Raw genomic sequence first — 10,724 nt, forward strand, 5'->3', positions numbered from 1 at the left:
ATGAATTGTTTCCTGTGGACCTTCATAAAGAGATCAAAAGAAACTTGTCACTATTATAACACTACAGATGTCAGGACTGCCCAGTCCCTGACCACATTCCGGCGCCTCCTTAAGACTCACCTCTTCAAACAGCACCTGTAGAACTCCTCTGTTGTATCCTGGGACACTATCACCCTTCATTTAAATATGCTTTATTTTGCTCTTATCTGCCCCCTATTTTACTGCATTTAATCCTGTACCTCAGAATATTGTAATCTGCCAAGTGTTTAATCTGTAGTATTTTGTACTTAATCATATCCTGATGTAACTATCACTATTTAATCATATCCTGATGTAACTTTCACTATTATCTGCTGTATTATTGAATTGTGGTTTGTCACACTTGAGAATTATTGTATTTCTTGTTCTTATTGTATGACTTTTATTGTAACACTTGAATGTATTTGTATTTGCTTGCGATTGTAAGTCGCCCTGGATAAGGGCGTCTGCTAAGAAATAAATAATAATAATAATAATAATAATAATAACACATTTATTTTCGAAAAAAATAAAGTATATAAATGTTGGACAATGCCGAAATGTTTTTGGTTTCCTTGACCATGACATGCTTGAGTGACTATGACTGAATCACCTAATTAGTGAGACAGTTGATTGGACTCTGGATATGGAGTGATTTCAGCTGTTGAATTGCAAGCTTGAATAAAAGCGATAAAGAAAATCACAGAAAAAAATATATATATATGCCACGTCTGTCAAGAGAGCAGCGCCTTCGTGCAATCAGCCTGTTGGAGGCTGGACGAGGGCAGAGTGCTGTGTGTGGCTCGCCGTCTTGGGTGCTCACAGCCAGCAGTTTCAAACCTGGCGAGACGGTATAACCAGACACACTCTGTCAATGACAGGCAACAAACTGGGAGACCAAGAGTCACAACACCTGCCCAAGATCCACAGATCATTCTGCAGCATCTTCATGATGTCAATTGTTAATCAGCACAATAAAAAGTCACTGCACCTGCTCTAAAACAGAGTTTGTCATTTTTCGATCACATCTAGTGAATTTTATCCAAATGTATGTGATAAGTTTCTTTTGATGCTCAAATATGTGATAAGTTTCATTTCATGCTCAGTATATACAGTATATCCAGGTGAGTTTGGCATTATTTAAGGAGAAATTTTACACCAACTAACACATTGAATTACCAATTGCAAAAGCAATCCTGGTGTGTTATATACTGTATATTACACCTGGCTTCCTCTAACCCTGGCTGTGAGTTTGACTAAATCCACTTAACCAGCTACAGGGGCAGTCACACTGCCAGAATGACTATTTATCTGAAAGTGAAACTGACCTGTGTGCTGGACATACCAGAGCGTGAAAGTGTGTCTCTCAGTTGAAGTGCATTGCACCCTGGAATCTGTAGTTATGACACAGCTCTCAACAAACAGTGGCTCTACAATAGGTTCCAGTGTCTAAAACAATGAATTGAGCATAATGCAGTCCACATAGCTATTATCATACAATCCAGCGTGGAGATAAGCGGTACAGACATCAACAGAAGGTGCTTCTCTTCCACCTGCAATGTGGGAGGGTGCTCCCTGGTTCTGGTGCTAAACGGCTCACACAGTGTGGAAGGGAGTGTGTTTCTCTGCAGATACAGCAGCACTGCCTCGTTCTATTGGGCTCTGAGCACAAACCAGGAAGTCTGTCACAAGTTTCCCAAGCTCCAAGTTCTCCACATCCAACCTACAGATATTCTCAGACTTCACTGCAGAAATGTCAATTTCAAAATTAGAATATATATAATATATAAAATACATGGTTGAAGGCTATATTTGCATCCTGAGCCTTTAAAAAAGGCATAATACCACAGTAGTGACGTCAAAAAGTGACAATTCCTCTAGAGGAAAATATACTTGAACTTTGACCCATTTGACTCCTCGACCACCACTTTCAATTCAAACACAATTTACGTCTGTACAGCACTGAAACACTACGTTTAAAAAAAAAACTGTACTGCTGGGTTGAATTATTTTACGGAAGTCAGTTTAGCACTTACTGGGGGCCTCTGAAAGGGCAGAACAAACTTGTAGCAAGCACTGCACAGAAAAGATTGTTAGCACACAGTATTAAATGATTGATTTTTTCAGGTCAGTTCCAGTAACAAAGTATGGCTGTCCTGGCTCTGGACCCACAGCCATTTCCTAGCTAACCCTCTCCAGCAATGCGGATGCTCTCCCTGCTGTTGACAGCTCACATTAATCACGCTTTATAAAGAGGAAGAGGCTAGGAATCTGACACATAAGAACATAAGAAAGTTTACAAACGAGAGGAGGCCATTCAGCCCACTTTGCTTGTTTGGTTGTTAGTAGCTTATTGATCCCAGAATCTCATCAAGCAGCTTCTTGAAGGATCCCAGGGTGTCAGCTTCAACAACATTACTGGGGAGGTGGTTCCAGACCCTCACAATTCTCTGGGTAAAAAAGTGCCTCCTATTTTCTGTTCTGAAAAGACCGGGAGGATTGGGGAAGATGAGAGTGTGAGAGAAGGTTGTGTTCGGGGGAGATAGAGAGATAGTGAGGGTAGGGTAAAAGAAAAACAACTACAATCATTTATTTTCACTTTTGACTCCCAGTCCCCTTTCCCTCACTTTATGATTTTATTTTGTGATTATTTAATTATTGTAAAAATAAATTGCCTTCACCTACTCACGGCTGCAGTCTCATTTCTGTCCCAAAAAGACCACGAAACTTGCTACAATATATTGATGGACATTACATAAGAAAATGAGATGTCCTTTTTTGGAATACCATGTTCCTTCTCAAAAATGTGTTTTAATATTAGCCTTTAAAAAAGGAAAACAACTGCTTTAATGAATTTTCATGTATCTATTTCAGTGCAGTGTAGTTTCTTCATTGTAATAAAGAAATACATTTTTTAACATTTACATTTTATTTCTGTTTCTTCATAAAAAAATAATTTTCTGGGGAGAGTAAAAAATACATTAACTTTGCACTAAGGGTTACTCTTAAATGAATTCACGATCCAGTTTATGGTAAACTGTGCATTCATGACTTAGAAACTCAGCTGTCAGCTGAGCAGCATATGCTAAAAAACTGGTCTGAATTCAAAAGTGCAAAGCGGCCCAGAATTTGGGATGTTATCTAAAAACCAGAGCAGCCCAGAATTTGGGACGTTGTCTAAAAACCAGAGCAGCCCAGAATTTTGGACGTAAATGAAAACAGGGGCAGTCTATATGTAAAACTGTGATTACATTAGAGATAAACTAATGTATCCTGTAACAAAACTGCAATAGTGTGGAAGATACATATTTGCAATTAAAATATATAGTGCAAACGATTATAGATATATGCTATTTGAAAGTAAAAAGTACATCACCACAAAGCCAATTCTTACATCAGTGCATAACATGTAATCACCCATACTTTGTTACATTAGTACAGCAAAATATCACATTATATTTTTATTGAAAGGTTGTGGAAAGCAGATATCTCTCTCTCTCTCTCGGATCACAATGTTAAATAAATAAAAAGCGTCACATGTAGTTCACCTTTAACACAGCGCTATTCGTCCAGTTAAGAAAATATTCATTACTGTGAGGCCGGCCAAACAAACAATAACTCGCTGAGCGGATCGAATGTTGCACGAGATGCTGCAGATTCACTGCGTTTAAAAGGAAAAACAAAAATAATTACGCTGTTAATTTAAATTAACTATCAGATTTTCTTTTATGAAATAGAATGCATACACATATGTTGGTCAAAAAGTCCAATATGTGGGGAAATTACACCACAGCCACCTCTGGAGCGCTCTGCCTATTGAACGCAACCCTAATCTTGCACTGTAGCAAAAGATCAAATGTTGATTTTAGATTACAAAGCTAGAATAAATGTTACTATAGTCTGCAAGTGTTTCCTTACAAACCACGTGGACATTTTGATCTGGACCACATGTGATGGTTATGAATATTGTCTGTTCAGGTATGCAGAGAAACACATTGCCACACATTACAACACAATGCAGTTCATTCCCCTCACATCTATTACTCAGTCATCAGACTCTGAAAATCCTGTAACAAATGCAACCCTTAGAAAGCTCTGAGCTTTTGTGCTTCTACTTGCCTAATTTGGAGTCTGCATGAAAACGACAATTTTCTAAGAGGAGTAATTATAACAGTATAAAACTGTCAAGAAACAAATTCCTTCCAGGAAGGAGCAGTGAAATTATTGTAGTTTCTTTTCTTACTATTTTTATGCCTTGAAATGTATTCCTCTCTGAATATTTGCCTTTTGCTTCAAAGCAGTGCCTAACTCTCCGCAGTTACATGACAAGCCCCATCTAGAATACTGCAGTTACAACATTTGACCACCAGCGGCAGCAAGTGCTATGCAAAAATTACATTAAAGGTGAATGTTCATGAAACAATGTTAAAGTAGATTAAATTATCCTTTCAGAAAGCTTTTCGACCATCCTCATCACACACACACACACACGCACACACACACACACACACACACACGCACATCACTTAAGAAGCTTCTTTAGCAGACAGAGCAAGCTGGATAATGATAAGCTCACATGCCTCAACACAGTTAAATACAATCTCTAAGCCATGAAAAAGGTTTGAAACCAAAGAACTGATCTCTTTTATGGTGATTCCACCACTATAGTATAGCATTTGCTCATCACTGTTGTTAATGAAACACAACTGCTTTAATTCAGTACAGTACTGAGCCAGCTCCAACATCCCCTTTTAAAAACCACCTGAAACTGACAAGCCAGACTCTTTCAAGCCATCAATCCCTCACCAGGGAGGCATGCTGCTGGATTTGTGTTCAAAGTATTGGATCGCAGTACTTACACATCACAATGTAGAGTTTCCCAGCCCGCATTCTGCCTGGAACTAAACGACACTGCCACAAAATGCTCTTTATAGAAAACCTTAATTTCCTTAAACGCTGGCAGCGCTTCACAGTTCCTCCCAGTGATGCTATTTTTTTATCTCAAAAGTGCTAACTGGGCACCAGCTACTGTTACAAAGATATGCCGTTTCACAGGATACTGCAGATGAGTTCAGTGTGTGAATTTGTATTTTTACACTAAAACCTCTTCTTCTTTCTGAGAAGCAGCTTAATTTGTAATCCAGTAAGTGCAGCACAGACAAATTGGCATTCGTCTAATATCTATACTTAAAACTATTAGAAATAACTAAGCTGCACACACCTGCAGTAGATGTATTTGCTTCCCCTCTCTCCATCTTTGTCAGCTGTAACATCAGGTATGAGAAGAACACAAGTGTAAAGCTGCACTTTATTAGTAATAGTTGTTTTCTTTATTCTTGTTGGCACACTTATTTATTTGATCGCGTTTTCTTTTGAGCACTTGTATGTTTTGATTTATTCTATTATGTAGAGAACAAGTTATTTATTTTATTCATTGCACTGTTTGTTTTGCTTTTGATTATTCTCGTGTAGTATTTTGTGTAGTTGCACTTTTTGTCACCGCTAATCATCCCCCGATTATTAACCAGCTGCTTGCTAATGATGTACACCTGTTGATTATCTGGGACGGCTTTAAAAGCCAGATTCGTCAATACAACAGCAGCGATACACAAATACTGATGCTGATGCTGATGCTGACGCTGATGCAGATGCTGATGCTGCTACTCTCTTGATTTCAAGGTTGGTGTTGTTTTTGGGCTTGTTTTAATGTGAGAGCGATACACAGGTACTGATGCTGCTGCTGCTGGTCTCTTGATTTTAAGGAAACAAACAAAACTACCAGGATTTCTAGGCTGCGTCGGCGTTCCAGTCCTCCATATCTCCTTCTTGTGGAAACCGCAATTCCATCTGAGATTGGACTTTTTTTTTTAAACTTTGTCGCTGCACTAAAACCTCCACATGGTCGAGAGATCGCATCAGTTTTAAATGTGGACATAAGTGATTTGTAATCCCTTTTTATCTGTGTATTCTTGTGTAATCAATTCTGTATTGTAGTGGTGGTTTTTTTGTTTTATTGTATTTTATTTTCATATACAAAGCTTCAGACTTTTTATTATGTGGGCTTCGTGATAGTGCTTTGTATATTTTATCTTTTGTGTTTTGATTTTATTTTAATATGCAAAGCTCCCGATTTTAGACTACATAATTTTATTGTTTTAATATTATGTTAGTTGCTTTGTGTGTTTATTGAACTGCCCAAAATAAACCTTTTAAAACTCAGTTGTTCTGGTTGCTTGTTCTCCCTGTCTCGTGTTGTTACGCACTCCTTCCAGCGCTAAATAAATCACCTGTGCGTGTGGGTAATTGCCCCCGTACTTAGTGAGTGGGTCTCCACTCTGGCGTAGTCAGGCTACATTAGTACTTTTAAATTGAACATGTGCTACACAAGCATATGAAATCACTGATAATCAAAATAACTGAGCATTGACTTCTGCAGCCATCATCTGCTTGCATCAATGAATAAACAAATCTTGGAAGCAATTTTTAATTTTACTTACACATGAATGGTCAAGGAATGGTGACAAATACATAAAATACCAGTACTGACTTTGAAACCAAACAAGACACGAACAAACCAGACCAAATGAATAAACTGAATGTTGAAAGTCCAGTTCATAAATTAAATATTAATGACAGAAAACTTGAATTGGAAATAATTTAGAAAACTAACCATTCAGCAAAAGATACGTTACTTCTAAACTATTTTAGGAGCATTACCAGATTCTGTTTTGTGGCTTAGTGGTGAAAGCAGGTGATGGAGTCAGGCTCAGTGTAGAAATAGGGTTCACAAGATGTAGAAAAAGTGATAGTGATATAGATAGAAAGTGTACCTCACAGTGCTGTTCACTGCAGATGTCATCGCAAAAACAGAACAAACTTCTCCTTTTCTGCGGTCAGTCAGCTCTACATTCATTTCTGAGAAAGAAATAAGTGACTGTGGTTAGTGAGAGGAAGTGAAGGCAGGCAGGGTTTAAATTGAGCCTGAATACTGGAATGCAGCCCCTGCACCCCCTGTTAAACTGCCAAGAGGGGATTCTGAAAAGGGGAGATTGAGCTGAGCAGTTTGATACCAAACATGCCAGTCAATCATCTTTAGAAAGCCACTTAGCGGAGGAGTCTGAGCGGTCTCTTTATGAAGTGTACTGCAGTATATACTGCAACAGCACAGTATGGTAAAAACTAAATGAAAAATACAATCATAGTCAAACCATACTCAGTGCACACAAGTGCGCACGGTCAATTCTAGATAGGTTTGGTAAAACATTGTGAGTTCACATTGTAAAACTATCAGTCAAGACTGAATTGTATGAAGGACATGATTAAAAAAAAGAAATGAAAAAACACAATTGAAGGGTTTATAACAAACAACCCCCTAAATCACTGGAAACACCCCAGTGGTATTATAAATCTGTTTGGACAGTCATGATGTGCTGTGTTAGGCAAACACATGTCCAGTATGTTGATGTGCTAGATATACCTCCACCCCCACGAATGTGTGAGGGTTTCAATCTTATGGTGACTATAGGCCCAGGCACCTCCTGTAATTTACTGTAAGTGTGCAATTACATGGCTCGAGATTAACGTTTCAAACCCTGCACTTTATAAGAAAAAGACATAAGTGAATATACATATGTACATACATGTACAAAAGTGATATACATTTTTTTTTTTTTTTTACAAAAAAAAAGTACATTTGTGTTCCTGAAGACTGTTACAGACGAATGCAAAAAAATCTCCTGAGAGAAAGTGAAAATATTGTTTTTTAATATGAGGGCACAAGTTCCTGTTTTTATAATTGTAAAAAAAAAACCAGTTAGGCTGGTGAAATGTTCAATATTTGCTGAATTTATTAAGAGACAATTCATGCAAGTATTACTGAAATCCAACTTAATAATACGAGGCACATCGTGTTAAGTCATGTTATGGTAGATCCTTGTTAATTACATAGACTGTGTGCCTCAAAGTGTTATGCAATTAACCAGAGTATGCAATTATCAGTAATTTATACAATGTAATACAGGTACTTTTAATTGTATACCTGACAATTGCATACAGTTGTGAATGTACAGTTAAATTGTATATATAAGTTCCTTATAATTGCTTATCGTGGTTAAATGCATACAATTGCTAGGCACATGGGATATGCAATTAACAGCAATCTACAGCATGTGCATTTTAATAAGAAATGTGCTTCACTTTTATAAAGTTCAAAGGAATATGCAATTATCAGATATGCAATTAATTGGAATACACTGTACTTGTATAATGCTTAAACCTCTAAATGAATGTAATATATTGGCACACCATGGCTAAATGTAACATTACCTCTCATCAGCAAAATAACATTACATTTGATTTTAGTGTCTGTCTATGTTTTTTTTGTCTTCATTTTCCATAATGTATATTCAGTGACTGGCACAGCACTCTGCCATTACAACTAAATTAACTTTCTCTGCAGCAAGTATTAGTGCCCGACCTGTACCCCTCACTCAAACTCTACACAGCACAGACTCTATGTGGGTCTAGGGGCCCTAATACCTGCTGCACATGAAGTGACCTTATAATGCTGAGGCAGTCAAAGAGAATCTAAAGTCTGGAGAGATTTTATAGAAATCAGTGTTGAGGGAGTCAAAGTGAATCTAAAGTCTGGAGAGATTCTACAGAAATTGGTGTTGAGGCAGACAAAGTGAATCTAAAGTCTGGAGAGATTCTATAGAAATCAGTGTTGAGGCAGTCAAAGAGAATCTAAAGTCTGAAGAGATTCTATAGAAATCAGTGGTCATCGCTGTCAACATGCATGATGCCTTCTTAGTAAAGGAAGGATTTGCACATCATGAATAAATTAAACAAAAAAAAACTAATTTCAGACAGAAAAAAACCCTCTAGAAAATCCTCTACAATTAAAAATGCACCTTCAAAAAACCTGTGTCCATTTCTTACCTGCAGACTGTCCTGAACAGAAACGTACAACCTCTAGATCTGGAGGAACACCTCTGATCTGGCAACACTGCAGCGCTCATGTTGAGTTAATCCAGCAGTAAGTGAGGGAGAGGGAAGCAGACTTCCTGGATACTTCAATGCAGCTCCACGCCTCCCGTTATCTTGGGTTTAAAAGGCATGTTGTATGCAGACAGGCTGGGATCAATAAGCTACTAACAACCAAACGAGCAAGATTGGCTCAATGGCCTCCTCTCGTTTGTAAACCTTCTTATGTTCTTATGTTCTTACACTGCAAAGGGAGATTCTGAAAAGGGGAGATTCTTGTCACACATGCTGAGTGGTGGAGTCTGCTCTGCCCCTTTGAAAAGCCAACTGCAGCAGTGTACTATGGTAAGAACACATTTTGACAGATCTTTAATCATTTATCATAGACTCCTAGACTCCTTACAGATTATATGATTATATTTTCATGGATTGGGTGGTATGGATTGTGGTTTTAGATTTCTATGTAGTTTGCATTAAAAGACAGTACTAATAATCGTGTCACCCTGTGTGTTTAAAGCCGATAGGAGATTCATTACATGGTGAACACAATAACTCCTTTGAATTTACTTCTAGCCTTTCAGATTACATTTGAGAACAGTGTAATCTGCTAACCTGTTGATTTGAAACAAATGGGGTATTAGCTTATGTACTGTATGTGTGTGCAATGGGGTATTAGTTTATGTACTGTATGTGTGTGCAATGGTGTACTTGCTTATGTACTGTATGTGTGTGCAATGGGGTATTAGTTTATGTACTGTATGTGTGTGCAATGGTGTACTTGCTTATGTATTGTATGTGTGTGCAATGGGGTATTAGTTTATGTACTGTATGTGTGTGTGATGGTGTACTTGCTTATGTACTGTATGTGTGTGCAATGGGGTATTAGTTTATGTACTGTATGTGTGTGCAATGTGGTATTAGTTTATGTACTGTATGTGTGTGCAATGGGGTATTAGTTTATGTACTGTATGTGTGTGCAATGGTGTACTTGCTTATGTACTGTATGTGTGTGTGATGGTGTACTTGCTTATGTACTGTATGTGTGTGCAATGGGGTATTTGCTTATCCCTTGGGGCCAGCTTGACAAAACAAGCACAATAGGCCCTTTTCACAAAACATGAAGGACTGTTAAGGAATGTTTTTAAAGACTGTTTTTGAAGAGTGTTTATAAACATTCTCTTGGGTGAAACAGCGCTTTGTAAAATGAGGATAAACTCCAAACCCTTCTAAAACAGCTGAAAACAGGTTTAATGGTCTGAAAGTTTGATTTAATAAATCAAAATGGGCTTTAACAGACCAGTCCTTAAAGTGATTGTTACAGCTAACAAATAAGAATTCCAGACATATCACCTGTGTTGCATTTCCATTAGCTGCATAGGTCTCAGATATACAGCATTGAAAGAAACACATGTTATAGGAAACATGGATTATCATTTTATATTTAACCTTGTGTAGTACCAGATATCATGTTTTAAAACAAAAAGACATGTTTACTATAACATGTTGTAATGATCCTTTACTGATTGGTTACTGTACCTTTGAGTAACGTGTATAGTTCATTAGCGCCACCTAGTGGGAGGTGGAATAACTCTCAGTTGTGAGGAGGGCAGAGAGTTGTGTAGATGTGTCTTGGGTGTATCCGGAGTAAGGTGGGTCAACTAGCGGGCTAAATAATAGAAGTGCCTGACTCTGTGAATGGAGCTGTGGAGCTCGGCTCTGTA

At 37.8% G+C, this 10,724-nt stretch overlaps 1 protein-coding gene across 1 annotated transcript in view; it reads right to left on the reverse strand.

The window, feature by feature from the left end:
- Positions 1–4,934, reverse strand: part of LOC117966804 (immunoglobulin superfamily member 1-like) — a 46,369-nt gene extending 41,435 nt beyond the window's left edge. The window contains exon 1 of the mRNA XM_059018385.1: positions 4,878–4,934. Within this exon, the coding sequence (XP_058874368.1) occupies positions 4,878–4,908 (31 nt within the window). The 5' untranslated portion in view covers positions 4,909–4,934. The remainder of the gene's footprint in view (positions 1–4,877) is intronic.
- Positions 4,935–10,724: the final 5,790 nt, after the last annotated feature.

Source organism: Acipenser ruthenus, chromosome 59, assembly GCF_902713425.1.
Source record: "Acipenser ruthenus chromosome 59, fAciRut3.2 maternal haplotype, whole genome shotgun sequence".
Taxonomy (NCBI): Eukaryota; Metazoa; Chordata; class Actinopteri; order Acipenseriformes; family Acipenseridae; genus Acipenser; species Acipenser ruthenus.